This window comes from Perognathus longimembris, chromosome 1 (assembly GCF_023159225.1).
Source record: "Perognathus longimembris pacificus isolate PPM17 chromosome 1, ASM2315922v1, whole genome shotgun sequence".
Lineage (NCBI taxonomy): Eukaryota > Metazoa > Chordata > Mammalia > Rodentia > Heteromyidae > Perognathus > Perognathus longimembris.
The window spans coordinates 16443303-16461683 of NC_063161.1; the positions used below are offsets into that span (position 1 = coordinate 16443303).

Here is an 18381-nt window from a genome sequence, read left to right on the forward strand (position 1 = left end):
CTCTTTGCAATAAATAATATTTTGTGGCAGAGGCAATTTGACCATATGTAAAATTTTCCATTCCTAATAAAACCCTTAAAATCTCTTTCTCTCTCTTTCTCTCTCTCTCTCACACACACAATGAGAAGCCACTCAAGCCAGAATCTTTGTCCTTTTAACGTATACCACCATTGTTTGAGAATTTTTCTTTCATGCATAAGATGTTTAAGGCTCATCTCAGACTGTCCTATAGTCTCCCTAATATCAATCTCTTTTAATGGATTCATGTTTAATTTCATGGCAAATACAATTAGAAGCCAAAATGTAGACTATTGAAATGTTAGTGACTCAGGCTCTGTCAACGAATAATTCTGTAATATGCTTCTGTAAATACACAAATATATATTTATATCTTTCTATCCTGAAAACAATAATTATTTTCCATTCCAAATCATCACACATCTGTATTTACCCCCTCTTTATATTTGTAATAATTTCTTAGACAGGGAGGAAACTGGTTCTCAGTAGTCTTTTAAAATTTTTTTTAGCCAGGTGCTGATAGCTCATGCCTGTAATCTTAGCTACTCAGAAGACTGAGATCTGAGGATCACAATTCTAAGCCAGCCATAGCAGGAAAATCTGTGAGACTTCTAGCTCCAATTAACCACTCGAAAACCAGAAATAGAACTCTAGCTCAAAGTGGTAGAGACACTAGCTTTGAGCAGAAGAGTTCAGGGACAATGCTCAGACCCTGAGTTTAAGCCCCATGACTGACAAAAAAAAATTATCTTTGAGTAGTTGTATAAAGGAATTACCATTTAACAAAGCAGTTTATGAGTACAATAAGTTTTAGTCAATGACACTTCCCTTACTCTTCTTAATATTGTAAATATACGTTGGATTCTTACTTCCATTTGCCCTCTCTTCATTTATCTATCCCTTTCTCCTTGGTATTTCCACCCCTTTCAAGTATCCACTTCCTGGTGTTTCATTTTGCTGAACTTTGATTTTGGCTTTCTAAGGATTTACACTATTTCAGATCTCCCTTGAATCTATTGTGTTTCAGTTACTTGCATACCAGCCAATGTATTTACGTATGAGTTTGTAAGCTAAATCTAGCTTCCACATATAAGGGAAAACATGGATCCTTTGTGTCTCTGGGCCTTGCTTTACTTACCATAATTTTTTCTAAGACTTTCCGTATCTTTGAAAATACGCTGATAGTCTTAATGCAGTTTCTTATTTGCTCAACCCCTCTGAAATTTCCATTCTCCCATATCCATTACCACCGTCTCCCCACTCATGTTTTTCTCACCTGATAGAGATTTGGATAGAGGTTTTCCTCTGTGTAAAGAGTCTGCTCATCACTACTGAGACTGCTGGTTCACAGCAAGTTATTCCCACCTGTGAAAAACTTTCTTTTCCTCATGAGACTCTGATACTCCATACCAAACATAATAGGCCACTAGGGCTCTGACCTTCCAATCTGGGCCACTCCATCAGGTAAACACCTCCCAACCCTAGTTGGACTACAACATGCTGTGCTGGGTTGCCTCCAAAAGACAATTGCTGTGCTCAGACTCTGCTACCCACCTCCCCACTTAGGTGTGAACAGTTCCTTTTCATCTAATGACATCAGGACATAATTGTCATGGAACAAAAACCGAAGGGAATTGGATGACCATCTCTTGTTTTAGCTCCTTTACTTAAAACTTAAATTGCCCTTTTTGTAGAAGTAAGTAATTTTGTAGAAGTAAGGTTTGAACTTAGGGCTTTGTATTTCCTAAGCAAGCACTCAATCACCTAAGCCACACACACAATCTTTTTGCTTTGATTTGCTTTCCAGAAAGCATCTCATGCTTTTGCCCATCCAATTTAGGGCCATGGTATTTGATGTTTAGCTTTGCTAAGGATGACCAATCAGGTATTTTTCCTTTGTTATTATGTGGTCATTTTACTTTTGTTATCTCATGCATATTTTTTAAATTATTTATTTCTTTATTGTCCAAGTGATATACAGAGGGGTTACAGTTCATATGTAAGACAATGCATACATTTCTTATCCAACTTGTTACCTCCTCCCTCATCCCCCACCCCCGTGAGTGTGGGGTGATTCTTTTTTTTAAATTTAATTTTATTGTCAAAGTGATGTACAGATGGGTTACAGCTACATAACTAAGATAGTGAGTACATTTCTTGTCATGTTTGTTACCCCCCCTCATTTTTCTCCCACCTTCCTTTACCCGCCAGTCCCCTTCACCGAGTTGTACAGTTAATTTCCAACATATTATCTTGTACATATCGCTGTTGCATTGATTCACTCTTTATCTTTTGTCTCACCATTTGATGTTCCCCATCCCTTCCCTATTTCAGATAAACATGCGTACAATATCCAGGGTACCAAAATTTTAAAAAAAGTGACAACAGGTGATAAACCATAGGAAAGTGATCTAGACACAAAGAAACATAGATTCCATGGTTTCCCTCAGGGGTAATAATTAGTACATGTCTAGGTTAGACCTAGCAGATGATCATAATAGTTCAATAGCTATGTACATATGATCATATAAGATGATGCTAAGGGCTGGGAAAATGGCCTAGTGGTAAAGTGCTCACCTCGTACATATGAAGCCCTGGGTTTGATTCCTCAGCACCACATATATAGAAAAAGTTGGAAGTGGCACTGTGGCTCAAGTGGTAGAGTGCTAGCCTTGAGAAAAAAGAAGCCAGGGACAGTGCTCAGGCACTGAGTTCAAGTCCCAGGACTGGCAAAAACAAAAAACAAAAGATGATGCTAAGCAAAATGAACTCCAAGATATGGAAACAAGAGGTTTTACGTTGTTATTATTATTTTTAATGTACTATGTAAATTTATTTCACTTTTTTCTTTCATTTTTCTTACCTATGAGTGATTCATTTTTTATAAAAATCTTTACACTATGATGCTCTTGCCATGGGAAATATCAGGGGATGTTTTAGAAGTGTTAGTGAGATCATGTCAACCCTACCTCTTCCACCATCTCTAATTTGTTCTCCACCCATTTTACCCATCATCCACCATTTCTGTAGTAACCACAGTATCCTTCATAACAGCCTTGGGGGATTTTCATATCTTTTTTTTCTGTGCCTACAATAATCTTACCCCACACTTGGAACAGTTAACTCCAGTCATTCCTGTGTTTGTGCTGGCAAAAGACACTCCTGAATCACCCAAAGCATGTGTGTTGCTCAGGTCCATCATATTACTTTGCTTTCATTTCTCCACAGAACTGATTATCATCAAAAATTATATGACTTCTTTCATTTTTTATTTTCCTGTATAGGTTTCTTTTGCTGTATAGAGGCAGGATGTTGCTTTTGGCACTGCTGGAAGTTTGTCAACAGATTCATGGGTATATATTTGTGAAAGTAACCCACAGTTCTACTATTTCCAATATCAGTATTGGAATCTCTGGAAACAGAAAAATGTATTTTGAGTGGAGTGGTAGTAATGTTTGAACTTGGGGCCTGGCAGTTGCTAGTGAAGTACTCTACCACTTAAGCCACTCTGTCAGTCATTTGTTGGTTATTTTTTGAGGTAGGTCTTGCTTGATGCCTAGACTTCCATCTTTCTATCTGTGCTTCCCAGGCACTAGTAATGGAAGGCACTCACCAAACACTCAGCTATTGATCAAGATGAAGTCTCATAAATAATTTTTTTCCCAGACTGGTCTCAAATTTCCTAGTCCGATTTCTCCAGTTTCTGCCTCCCAAATAGCTAGGACTATAATTTAGAGCCATGCCTAGCTGATATTCTTTTTCATTTGCTAAATGATTTCTATTGGATTATTTCATAAATTCAGTGTACAAAATTATGATCTATAATAAAATTACCTTTTTATAAGTTGTTTCTAATCCTAACATGACATTTTTAAATTATCTTGTTATTTGGGTATTTATTTAGATGGCAAAGATTAAGGGTGAAGATGGGTAAGACATTGGACTACTTAGTACTGTGTACTTTGACATTTCTTTGAAATGCTAATATTGCTTTGAATAACCATCAGATTGGAATTCACACAAATTTACTCCCTTACCTTGGCATGAAGCATTCACTTATTAAGAGAGAAGTGTGAAATTAAATGAGACAAGTTATGAAAGTAGTGTAATTTATATAGCATACCTTCTTTGCATCTAAAGAAATAGTAAGCAAACACAAAATCTTGCCAAAGTGTATTTTTCAAAGCATGAACAAAAACCAAGGAGTAAAACCTATAGGATTACCCTGTCAGAGTAACAAAATTGTTATGGGGTTAACAAATCAGTTAATACATCTTTTGTTTAAATGGAGTAATCTAGATTTACATTTTTGTTATATTTGTTTTAGTTCTGTTATGCTATGCAATGGGCACTGTTTCAGCTGTTTCACTTTTTGCTATGATCCAAATGTTTGTATCCCCATAAATTCATATGTTGAAATCCTGACCTGCAATGTGATGGTGTTAGGATTTGGGACCTCAGGGGGCTCTCCTGGGTGTGATTAGTGGCCCTTATGAAAGAAAATGGCTCACACCTAATCTTAACCTTTCAGAAGGCTGAGATCTGTAGGAGCATGTATCAAAGCCAGCCTTGGCAGAAAAATCTAATAGACACCATCGCCAAAATAACCAGCAAACAGCAGAATTCAGGTGGTAGAGCTCCAGCTGAGCAAGCAAACTGAGAGCAGAATAAGGCTCTGAATTCAAACCCTGTTACAAGCAAAAAAATAAAAATAAAAAAGGAGGAAGGGGAAGAATAAAAGGAAGAGTGAGCCCGAACAGCTCCTTCATCCCATCAATCATGTGAAGGTGGTGATGTCTGTGAATTATTAGAAAGCAAGTCCTCATTTGATACTACATCTACTCGTGTCATGATCTTTGGGCCTCACAACCTCTAGAACCCTGAGAAATAAATAGTTGTTGTTTATAGGCTACCAAGTTTCTAACATTTGTTACAACAGCTCAGATGAACTAAGACACATGTATTACCTTATTTAGTGTTCACAACTTTGAGATGTATACTTACCTTCAGGATTTTCCAGATGCAAAAGCATAAACATAACCAGAATTTCTTCTAAGGAATGTATTAATTCTTTAGGACTTCAGAATTAGATTGCATTAGTTGTCTACTGACACATAACAAATGACCTCAAACTTAAAATAATAGCCCTTAATTTTAGCTCTTGGATCTGGGCAAATTATTTTTTTTCTGCTCTCTGCTACTTCAGCTCATCATAACAATGCTCACTGCTTCATCCTGGTGAGGAGAGAGATCAGCCTGAGGTTGGTTGATGATTTCACTGACATATTTCTTGGTTTTGTTCGTATACTGTGACAGCTTGAAGCTTGGGTGATCCTGGAGGGACTGCCATTAATTGCCAGAACCAGTGAACACCTCATCTGTAAGCATGTCTTCCATAGACAGTCCTCCAATCCGGAGCTCATACCCCTAACCACCTAACAGGCTTCATATTCTAGGCTGTGATTCACCTGCACTGACTAGCAAGGGACAGTCTTTATGCCCCAGAAACTGCTGAAATTATTCACACTGACCCATCTCAAACCTGCCTATCTCTGCTCTGTTTGTTCTTTCTCACAGAAACCACAACAAAGGCTCTTATCTCCTGTCTCTCCTTACTCCCTCTGCCTCAGGTTTGCCCCAGCTTGTCACCTGGTTCCCTCCCACCATCCCCCACTGCACTATGTGGTGAACCTCTCTTTTTGGATTTTTGGGTAAAGCAGTACATATTTTTCTTCAGTGACAGTGGCCTTCTGATCTATAGCTTCATCACACCTGAGAATAATAAAACAGACATTTTTTTAAACAACTGAATATGCTAATCCAACCTGGTTTGTTCATATACGGCAAGATTCCAAGAGCAATAAGATCAAATGCACAAGTGCCTTTCAAATACATTTATAGCTTGATTGCTGCTGCCTCACTGAGAATTCTAAGCCCATGGCCACAGTGGGAGTCAGCAGGGAAAACTAGATTCAGGGAAGAGTATGGTAACATGGAGCCCTGAGGAGATTGACTGACTATAATCCATCTTCACACAAGTATTTCAGATTTATCACTTGTTTTCTTTGAGTAATATTTACAATTTGTCCATTGAGATAGGAAGGTCATAATTCACCACACTGGGCAAAAATGATTCCATCTGTCCTGATGTTATTCAAATCCTAGTAAGCTGAGGACTAAATTCTCTTTTGCTTAGGCAAGTAACAACTTGTAACTCAAGGACTTGAGCAATAGGAAACAATTTCAGTCATGACAATTTCATTTCATGACAATTATGGCCATTTTTGTCAAAACACAGAGGACATTGTAACCTAATGACATCATGCACAGAAAAGTTAAATAATATACTATCCCTAAAATTCTCATTATTCTAGATAAAGAATATGGTCAGAAACCCTCTTTAATTTTTTTCTTGTTTCCATATCTTGGAGTTCATTTTGATTAGTATCATTTTATATGGTCATATGTACATTGCTATTGAGCTATTGTGATCCTCTGCTAGGACTATATTAGACATATACTAATTATTACAAATGAGGGAGACCATGGAGCCTATATTTCTTTGGGTCTGGCTCACTTCACTTACTATGATTTTTTCCAAGTCTTTCCATTTCCTTATAAATGGATGATATCGTTCTTCCTGATAAAGCATAGAATTCTATTATGTATATAACATTTTCTTGATCCATTCATCTCCATATTTTAGCTATGGTAAACAGTGCTACAGTGAGCATGGTTGTGCTAGTAGCTTTAGTGTGGCCTTGTTTGTGATAATTTGGGTAAATTCCCAGAAGTAGGGTTGCTGGGTCACAAGGGCACTCTATGTTTAGTCTTTTGAGGAACCTCCAATCTGCTTTCCAGAGTGGTTGGAACAGTTTACATTCCCACAACAGTGTAGTAGCATTTCCTTTGGCCACATCCCTGCTAGCATCTACTGTTATTTGTTTTCAATATTTTTAATATCTTGAAATACAGAAACTATTTTAGAAAGATATTTGTTGCACTTTTCCGAGAATGAGATGACCCTTCAATTTTCCTCTCAAACTCAAACTTAATCCCTTTAGCCTTCAGCAACTTTCAAAGTAAAATTTTAAACTACCTTATTTCAGAATTCCTCCTTCCTGCTCTTGCTTGCCATTCCTTCCATCTGTACCCACCTGTCTATGTGGCAAAGCACTATGGGTCATCCGCCAACTAGGAAGAAGAAAGAGAATGCCTGATCTTATTTCCTATTCTGTTAGTTTAACTTTAAGAAGAAATACATATGCCAAACAAACAAAGCTCTAACACTCTTGGTACACTTTTTGTGTGTGTGTGGCTTGAAAGGGCAATTGTACTTCTTTTGAGAACCGTCTGTTTAATTCATTTAACCATTTGCTGATTGAGCTATTTTTTCTTTGGGGCTTATTTTTTGAATGCTATATATTCTAGACATGAATAGCTGGCACAAATTTTTATCCCATTCTCTAGGTTCTGTCTTCACTCTGGTAATTTTACTGAGCAAGCTCACTTGGCAATTCTTGCCATTATTTCCTGAGCGGTTGGAGTCCTATTCAGAAAACCATCTGTTTGGAAGTATTTTTTTCTGTGTTTTCCTCTAGTAGGTTGAAACTTCCAGGTCCTATTTCACCCATTATTGAATGGATTTTTATGTAGGGTGAGAGATAGGAATCTTGTTTATCTTTTTTTTTTAACTAACCCCTCCCCAGAACTATTAAATCTACTGCATTCTTTATGTTCTTTTACTTTCTGCTTTGTTGATTTATATAATTAAGATCTAACTTGATCTTTATTAATTCTCTTTATCTACTCATTAGGTTATTTGTTTGAGCTGTCTCTTGTTTTTTAATGCAACTTCCTTCTTGCAACTGTCATTGCTCTAACCTGAAGTTCCTAGTAATTGTGTTTTAATTCTCATTTTAGTGTAAGGATTTGAAATTTCTTTCCTGATTTCAACAACCCACTGATCATTGAGTACTACAGTGCTCAATCTCCATGCTTCTATAGTTTCTCTTGCTATTGATTTATAATTCAGTCCATTATGATTTGAAAAAGTAAAAAAGTAATTTCACTTTTCTCTATTTTTTAACATTTCCTTTGCAGCCTGAAATGTGATCTATTTTTGAGGTAGTTCCATGGGTTACTGAAAAGAGTACATTCCACAGTCTATAATATTAATAGACATGTATAAGTTCTATGGACATTATAAATTCTATAGCTGTCTATTAACATTAATATTTGATAGATGTCTGTTATTTCCTCTTGATCTATGATGAAGCTTAATCTGAAGTTTCTTTGTTAAACTTCTGTCTGGATGATGTATCTTTCTGATAGAAAACTATTGAAATTAATGTTATTGTATCTGAACCTATCTGTCCCTTTATTACCAGTAGTTGCTTGTTATATCTGTTATTGTAGCTGAAACTATCTGTCCTTTTATTACCAATAGTGTTTGTTTAATGAGATTAGGTTCACCAGTGTATAATGCCTATATTTATAGTCATTATATCTTCGTAATAGGTTGTTCCCTTTGTTAATATGTAATGACTTAATCTCTTTCTTATTTGGGGCCAAAGGCTACTTTGTCAGATATGTAGATGGTGCTGGCTTATTGATCATAAATACTTGGGTTTATGCTTTATTATGGAAGTTATTTATTCATAGATTTTAAAGGAAACTTTACTGAGAATAGCAGTTTTGATAGGCAGTTATTTTTGCTCAGGGCTTGCAATAGAGCCATTTGTTGCTTTTCTGGCTTTTAAGGTTTCTATTGTAATTTGTGTTCTTAATATTTTAACTATAACATGATGTGGACAGTGGAAATGGGTCATCTCTAGGGTGAGAATGACAATTATTTTTACCTGGCACAAGTTTTTATTGAAGCATAATGGGCTTACACTTCAAAGGTGGCATTAAGTTCCCTTGAAGAACCATCTCATGGGAGAGAGTCACTGTCTCCGATTGTGAGAGTTTTACTAAATTTCATTTGACCTCTAGTTCAAGATCTATTATTTTGGGAACTCTTTGTTGATTCACCTTAGGGTAGAATGAATCCTTTCACTAATTTTTAAGAGTACTCACAAAGAAAAAGAACCCTCAAACCATCTTATGACATTCTATGGCCTGAGTAAGTTATATAGGCTGGCTGGAAAGTTCTGTCTCAGACACTGTGAGCTCATCCTCCATTTCTCATTCCCATTACATCTCCTTATCACCATGGCTATCTGCTACCTACCAATACTTCCTTGAGCTTTTGTATTTCTTGCTTTTCTAGATTATGTTTTGTCCATTTTTAAGGATAGATGTCACTTTTGGCTTGTGTTCAGTTTTAATAGGGTCTCTCTTTAGTTGGCCTTCTTTTAGCATTACAATCTCCATTTCCACCCAGACAACAGAAAGTGGACAGCAATAAAAATATTAAATATAAATCCTATATTTAAAGCTAGTTTTAAAAAATGAAAGTATCAACTATATTCAATAAGGTTATAAAGGGAAGGAAGTACCATTACTGTGTGATGAACTAGGAATTTAGAAATTATTAAGCCACACATATTAATAAATAGTAGGAAGGGAGACAGGGAAAGGAAACATGAAAAAGAAAGAGCAACTTATAAGAGATGAAGTTATAAGCAATAATAGAACAAACCAAGTTAAGAGCAGAGAAAGACAAAATAATACAAAGGAAGGAAGGAACAGGGGAGGGAAGGAATGAGAGAAGGAAGAATTTCTTGGTGAAGGGAAGAGGATGGACTTCCCCATCCCACCTCATCTCAGGCCTTTTTATTTTTTTTTCCAGTTTATTTCCTCTGAGGCCAGATCCTTTTCCTCCCTGAAGTCCAAACAAGCTAGACTAGAAAGGACTATTTTTTTTTAATTTTTAAGTTTTTATTATAAAACTGATGTACAGAGAGGTTACAGTTTCATACATTAGGCATTGGATACATTTCTTGTACTGTTTGTTACCTTGTCCCTCATACCCCCCTTCCCCCTCCCCCTTTCCCCCCTGAGGTGTTCAGTTCACTTACACCAAACAGTTTTGCAAGTATTGCTTTTATAGTTGTTTCTCTTTTTTTACCCTTTGTCTCTCAATTTTGGTATTCCCTTTGAATTTCCTAATTCTAATACCAGTACACACTGTTTCCCATACACTCAGATAAGATTACAGAGATAGTGTAGATACAATCACAAGAAGGTGATACACGAACATCATCAATAGTAGAAACTACAGATACACATGGGATGTTGAAAGTAGTTACAACTGTGATATAACAATCATTTCCATAAAATGGAGTTCATTTCACTTAGCATCATCTTATGTGATCATAAGGGTATAGCTGTTGGGCTCCTGTAATCCTCTGCTGTGACTTGCCTAGACCTGTGCTAATTATTCCCAATAAGGGAGACCATAGAGTCCATGTTTCTTTGGGTCTGGCTCACTTCACTTAGTATAATTTTTTCCAAGTCCTAGAAAGGACTATTTTTGAACTGAGTTTAGTACTATTTTTCCTGCTAGGTGATAAATTCTTGTTAGTGTTTTTGCATACTCAAGCCTGATAATAGGGGGAGTTCACAAACTACTACCACCAACTTAGCCAGGGGACCCAGAGAACCTTCCACTGGTTTCTGAAGAAATCAGAAAATTACTAATACTATTTAAGAGAAGAAAGATAAAATATAGCTTTGCATCATTCACTCCTGAACAGTGTTGTCCACCAAAATTCTCAGGCCCTTGGAGAAGTACAAAGCAGTCAGAACAAGAATTCTGCACTGACTGGACTAAGCATGGGCTTCTGACGGATCCCTCAGTTCTCTGTCCTATTACCCCTGCTTGCATTCATCCACAGCGCTCTTACAGAACTCAGGCTACAGCTCCCCCAGTGTGTTCACCCTTGGTTTCCCTTTGCAGTGAAGTTCCTATCCAAACAGAATATGTATGCATGAATCTAAGTCACAACATGGCAACCAGGGTGCTGGGCCCACACTGATTCTCCAAGGGAGAGAAGATCTTTGGGGTTAGAGATGCTCACCTCTTCAGGTTTCTCTGCTCTCTCCATCCAGAAGGCTTTTCTAAGATTTCCTTCCAATGCACCAGTAATCAAGCTAGAATATGCTTGCTCTAGAATATGCTTTCGCTGCTCCCTTCAACTTTACTTTTACAGAATGATAGCTTAGGTGCCTATCTACTTCACTGTTTTTTGCTTTCTTCCTTTGCTTGCAGCCTTTGCTGAGGGGGGAGGAATTTCCCCTTCCCTACCATTTTGCTTAGTGCTCTATGTTAGGCTCCATTGTTCCTTTCATAAATCCAAACCTCAGTTATTTCTGGATTTCATCTGGCTTCTAACTGCCTTCTATTTACTGATTCCCTGTCTTGCCTTTCTCCCCCACCCACAACTCCCTAGTGTTTCAGTGTTCTGTAGACACAGAAAAGCACTAGCTGTCTTTCATCCACCATCTTCCTGCCCTTTATAACTGACCATTTTTAAAGACCCTCTTCCTTCCCAATGTTTAGGGGTTCTTGATTTGTCTACCATAATGTATTTTAAATCTCAGAGGATAATTTATGTTTTGTCTTAGGAAAAATCTCTAAAGCAATGAAAATGTTTTCTCTTCTTTGTTTTCTTTTCTATATTACAATTCCAAAGATCTAAAGAAATGAGAAAATAATTAATGCTATTTCAGAGAAGAAAGAAAATGATAGCTTTGTGTTAATAGCTCAATATCAGTTTTACATTAAAGTCTTAATTTCTAGTGATATTACAGATGCATTGTTTCCTTGTTAAGCCTGAACAAAATCTTTTTTTGAAACCATAAAATCGGCATGGAAATAGTCTTAATTTTGTGTTTAAAGTAATACCATCAGGATTGCTAGCATTAAATTACTTCTAATTGTACTTCTTTCAAGATTTTTTGGGGGTGGGCTGGAGACAGGGTAAAAGGGATACCATTATGTGTAATTTTGACTTGCCTGCCTGATATCTTACTATTCTGCAATGATCACTTATTGTGGAGGCTTTTAATGTGACTCTCCTACTTCGTGGAACACTGAGAATTCATTGAATGAAAAAAATATGCTTTGGCAATCAAGAAGGTCTTGTAGTCACTCATTCAAATCTTTTGTAGCTCAGGAAGATTTCAGTCACACATACACTCATTTATTTTATACACATAGCGCTACCCAAGTAATGGCCATTTTCTAAAGTGATAGTATTACAATGTAGCCATAAATCAAATGTCTGTATGTTGCATACATTCATAGGGCACTGCTCGTGAGGGCACTGCTCGTGTATCGTGGCTTTCAGAGCTCTGTACAAACAAGTCTCCTGACATCCTTTCTCCTTTTGCAGATGACCCCTCTCAACAGGAAACCAGTGATCCCCCAAAAGAATATGATCCTGGGCAATTTGCAGGCCTTCTCCATGGATCCTCTCCAGCCTGCGAGTCCCCTGAAAACCCATTTCATCTGTATGGGAAAAGAGAGCAATGTGAAGAAGGACAAGATGAAAGCAGTTTGGCAAGCAGTCCTTTGCCTTTTAAGCAGACTCCAATAGAAAAGAACTCAGAACCGTTGGTAAAGAAAATTAAACCCAAAGTGGTCAGTAGAACCATTTTCCACAAAAGAAGCAATCCAATAGAGAATCACACCATCATTGGTACAAGAGCAACCAGGAGTGGATCCCGGAGTGGGGACCAGTGGGTTGTGAACACAGGGGGATTTGTGGAGAGAGCATGCACTCTGGGAAGAATAAGGTCATTGCCTAAAGCCCTGATCGACATGCATTTATCCAAAAATGTCTCTAAATCTGATTCTGATCTCATTGCCTACCCTTCAAAGGAGAAAGCATCAAGAGTTAACTGGAGTGAATCTTCAACTGCTGAACACAGTTCTAAAGAGAACTCTGAACGAACACCGTCTTTCACATCTGAGTGGGAAGAAGTAAGGCCAGATATTCTTGCTATTTTCTTGTAAAAGACGTTGGAGTTAGGGAGGTTTGAGGGAATGTTGTTCAGCTGTTTAAGTCTTTTAGACGTGAAAGAACGAAATGAACAAATGTGTATAACTCCAACTAGAAGAGAAAAGTTTCTATGGGTAATAAATGGTTCTTCCATAGCAAGTATAAAAATAAACACAGTTCCACATATGTGGAGAAATCCATTGTCTCTAGAGAAATTTATGTCATGCAGAAGTAATAACTAGCTATGAGGTACAGGGAGATGTTCACATCATGTTCTCCCAGGCATTGGAGATGACAAATAGAGAGAGATCTTGCTGTTTTGCTCTGTGTCATTTTAATAATTGCTAAAGACTCATCTCCCTTCTTTAAAATGTCATATTTTTCAAAATAGCTTCTTGTAGTCCTAATAATAATGGTAAAGCCAATGGTCCTGACTTTCCTATAAGAATCATGTGATAAATATACATCAGTTAGTATTTTCTCTTTATATCTATCAGAGAAACAAAGGAAAAATGGTACAGTGGACAATTAGCTCCAATTTAAGCTCTACTTAAAGACAAAGTCTTTAATCAGAAAGAATTATTCAAAAAGTAAGTGCCTTTGTAAGACTATGAAATACATCTTTTGCCCCTAGGGAGAATTACATCATGAAATAATAAAATTCATTGCTTCTTTTCTTGAATTTCTTTAAAGAACAGGCCAGTCTCTATTGATATTTCATCCTAGTTTGCCACATTTTGTCTTTCAAAAGACTGTGCCAGTTGGATTCGGTTTAAAAGCACATTAGGTCACTATAGTATCCTGAGAACTAGAAATAGATGTGGCTCTGATATTGACTGTCTGAATTGAGCTATTTGGGAAAATCACTTGGTATGTCTGGATCTGTTTCACATTGAACAAAATGGGACATTTAAGTAATGCTCATTGTCCTTTCTGAAACCTGCTGTCTTACTCAGGCTGCTAATAAGAGGAAGAAAGAGATTAAACTCTAGATGGCTATGGGTTCGATAAATTTAAAAGATATTATCCATTTCTTGTATTTTTTAGCTCTGTGAATACATTTGAAATCATTCTTGGAATCCTTTCCTGGTGACAAGACTTTATATTATCTTTCAGAAGTTGGTTTTTTCCCCATGTATATATTCTTGTAATTGGATGCCATGAACTAGCTTGCGTCTGGCCAAACAATTCAGTTAAAACTTGATTCTGATAGTCATGCCTTCAAGTTGAAATCTGCCTCTTTGACTGGGCAAATGAGATTCATCCACTCAGGCAGAAGAGGTAGGATGGGAGAACATCCTTGGTATATCAATATATCCTAAGCCCAGTCCCTTTCTGAGTATAAAGACTCCTACTTCCTAATTTACTGATTCATCTAAGCGCAAACTTCATTCCAAGAATACAGAGAACATGCAAACTCATTTCTAAGACTTAACTTTTATTTTATTTATTTTTTACTGGGAATTGAACCCAGAGCCTTATGCATACTAGGCAAGCACTCTGCCGCTTAAGCTATGCTTCTAGTCTTCTCATTTTAATTTTTTTTTAAATAGAGTCTTTTTACCTTTGCCCAGGCCAGGCTGCTTCCTGGGATACTGAGATTACAGGTGTGTACCACTATGCCTGGTTTAAGGAAGCATGTTTATATTTTAAATAAAAATCCAAAAGGTATTTATTTCCTTTTTATTCTTTACCTGTTGGTCTGTATGTTGTAGCATTGCCATGACCCAAGAACATATGATCCTGGCACATAAAAGTTATTTTTAAATGTGATATTCAAAGTGAATTTAATAACCCACTTACATGGGTTTGGTTTCTTACAGATTGACAAGATAATGAATTCCATAGATGTTGGCATCAACAGTGAACTTGAAGAAATGAATGGAGAGGTCATGAGTAAGGAAACTTTTTCCTATTATATTATAATAATGAATGTGCTTCAGAAACAGCCAGAAAGATGATCAAACTCTTTAGATGATTTCTAGTTTAATCATAATAATAGCTACAAATTATTTCCTTTTACTCTCAGATCCAACAAGCATGACATGAAAACAGTATCAATTAAGTATACTGATTTAGCAGATAGTGAGTTTTCTCCATGTATTCTTTTATGATGTCAGTTAACACTAGGTGAAGTTTCAAGTTTCAATGACTTACTACACTACTATGTCTCATTTGGTATAATGTCCCATTTATCCTGACCTAAGTAACTAACAACTTTTAAGTTGTAAGCAGCATTTGACAAGAACTGTGTGTCTCCTGCCTTCTTATATTCCCTACTACCTAGCAGAGGATCTCTCAGAATTGGTTTTGCTGTCACTAGTTAACATATTGCCATATATATTGTTTTCTACTCTACAATTAAAGCTAAGAGAAGAAGATCATTTTAAACCTTCCTTACCAAGATTTTACTTAATACTGGTCGATTCTGTCAGATGAGATATATAAACCTAAAAATAACAGCAATATTCCTACCAAAAAATTAACATTTCTAAAAAAGTCAAAGAGTTGGACTCCATTTCTACAGGTGATTTACAAGTTCTCAAGAATTCTTGTTGTTTTGTGATAGTGCTGGAGCTTGAACTCAGGACTTAGGCACTGTTCCTGAGTTATTTTTGTTTTTTTGTCTTGTACAGGCTAGCTCTCTACCACTTGATCCATAGCTCTACTCTGGCTTTTTGGTACTTAATTAGAGATAAAAATCTCTCAGGCTTTCCTACCAAGGCTGGCTTTGAAACATGATTCTCAGATCTCAGCCTTCTCAGTAGCTAGGGTTACAGGGATTAGTCACCAGCCCTTGGCTAAGAGTTCATGTTTAAATAAGTAGAGATAGTTTAAAGATGTTTTTAGATAATAAATCTTAAGTTTAGACTTCTTTAGCATTAAACCTATCACAGGATAAATATCTATAAGACTTAATCACTAGAGCGCAGACTATGATGAGGTGATTGAAGAACTTACCTAGGAAGCAAAATCTAAGGAAGTACAAAACAGCAGTCATCAAAATACATAATATTTTGATGCAATATTTTTTAAAGTCATGATTAATGCCCCAAACCCATGACAAACAAAATATCAACATTGTAATAAAAGTAAGTTACATCTTCACTGCCATGACCCTTGGTCACTTTGCCTGATTCTCAGAAGTGACTCAAAAAGCACATACCTGGTCAGGGAATTGGCTGAGCCTTTCTAGAGATAGAGTTGGATAAACTTAAAGCATATTGCTAGCAATGATAGAGATTCATAAGCAAGCTTTGCTGTCTCTCAGCAGTGATAAAAACTAGAATGTGACCTGGGAAACCTAGGCATAGGTCTGTGAAGACAAGAGCATGATTGTCAGCTGAGTTGGGAGGATGAGGACACTCTTACTTCCCAGCCAAAAAATTCCCATTCTCTTCCCCCTCCTTTCCCCTGTATGTTTTCCTATCCAATTCTTACCTGTAGAGGCACTTCCCAAATACGATCCAAGTCTAGTGATTTCTTCCTGAGAGAGATGGGTAGTGCTTACAGGGATGGGTATATTGCTTTAGAGATGACATCAGATGTATCCTGATCTTCTACAGCAAGATCTACGACACAACAAGCATTTCTATAGAGCACAACAGAAGCTGGAAAGGTTAGGAGTTTCCTAAAAAGTGAACCTACCCACATATACACATGCCTGGTACATTTATTTTGACGTTTTCAGTTGGCATGTTTAACAAGTTATGATAAGAACCCAAGTTTTATCAACTCTTATCATCCTTGTAATTTTTGAATGAGGCAGAAACCCAATAAACTACTTTCCCTGTTGCTACTGCTAACATTATGTAAGGTTTCTCAGGGTGAGGCCTACAGATCACCAGCATTGGTGTCACTTCAAACACTGGTGGAAAAGCAAGATTCCTTCCTGACCCTCATTCTACTGAATCAGCATTCATAGCCTGACAAACCTGTCTTTCAAATAAACATTGCATGTGACTATAATGTGTAGGAAAATTAGAGGATGATCTTATGGGAGCCAGCATCTAGGTGGCTAAGAAGCATCATTGCAACCCATGTTTGCAATCAAATGAGAATATACAAGTCTAAATGAGACCCTTGTAGTCATTGCTCCTATCCTAGAATAATAGAAAATTTGGGTGGGTCTCATATTTATTAAATAATAACTATTAAAAGGTCAAATAATATTTTTCTGAAATTTAGAAATTTGTTTTAGATATTAATACAAAAATATATTAATGAAGAGTCAAACTAATATCTACATGCTCAATGATACAACTGTGATATGAGCTCTATAACTACACATGTACTCTGTTCTTCCATGCTGAAATGCTCATAAATGCTGAGGACCCAAAGATCATCCTAGCAAAATAGATTCCATGTAGTTTTGTTCAGATATACCAATAGATAATTTCAGGAAGGTGGTAGGTTTTGAAGATTTTTGATTGACAGGAAGGTAATAATTTATTTTTTAATAAACTATACTATGTAATGATAGGATAGCTGTGATACAGTGTCTCCAGACTGAGAATATTCAAGCTGAGACCTAGCATTGCTTGTCATTCAGAATGGTGACTTGGGCAGTGATTCCACAGTTAGACTTAGGTGATATTGTACATTATTCTACTGTTCTAAAATTCCTCAAGCACAAAGTGCCTTAGAACCATAAAAATGTCATAAACATTATGAAAAAGAAAGACCAAATGTCAAAAATGCCACTCAGACAAAACTGCTTTTGAAGGGCATTTTCATGATAAATCCATAGTTGTCTCTTGCTGCCTTTCCTACTGTCATTCAACCAATCCCTTCATTTACCAGTTTTCTACAATGGAAAAGAAAATGAAAGCAGAGACTCAGGCCACAAGGAATCATTGCTATTGACAAAGGCTGGGTCTGTCAGTGCCTTAGCTTTTATCTCTTAATTACAGACTAATTGCGTACTGTGTGATAACAAGTAACATTCCAATTGGTCTTTAGGCCAGTTGTGAATCACATCTCTAGTGATCTTCAGACTTTTCCACTCAAGGCTAGATTTAACTAGATGGCTGATGAACATGAATGAAGATGTCACCACTATACAAATAACATTGAGGTACTGAGTGTGGATGAGAAAACACATGGTAAAAATCCAGAGACAGACATGAATTCAAACTGTAAATCTATCTGCAAGCTATTTGCTCTTAGCTAACTTACTTAGTTTTCCTCACAACAGAAATGGAGACACTAAGAGATAGGTGCAGTGGACTAGAGAGTTTCACTCATGTATTTATACACTAAATTTTAGCCCTCACTTTGTCCTACCATGAGGAAGGCTGTGTTTAACACTGTAGGCATACAAAGACAAATGCCCTTTCCTTAAGAAGGTTGTGATGCCTACATGTTGTGACATGCCTATAATCTCAGAGGCTGAGGTGGGAAGATTCCA

At 36.8% G+C, this 18381-nt stretch overlaps 1 protein-coding gene across 1 annotated transcript in view; it reads left to right on the forward strand.

The window, feature by feature from the left end:
* Nucleotides 1-18381, forward strand: part of Anks1b (ankyrin repeat and sterile alpha motif domain containing 1B) — an 895075-nt gene that overhangs the window by 454946 nt on the left and 421748 nt on the right. Inside the window, exons 13-14 of the mRNA XM_048357586.1 lie at nucleotides 12363-12952; nucleotides 14795-14867. Coding sequence (XP_048213543.1) covers nucleotides 12363-12952; nucleotides 14795-14867 — 663 coding nt within the window. The remainder of the gene's footprint in view (nucleotides 1-12362; nucleotides 12953-14794; nucleotides 14868-18381) is intronic.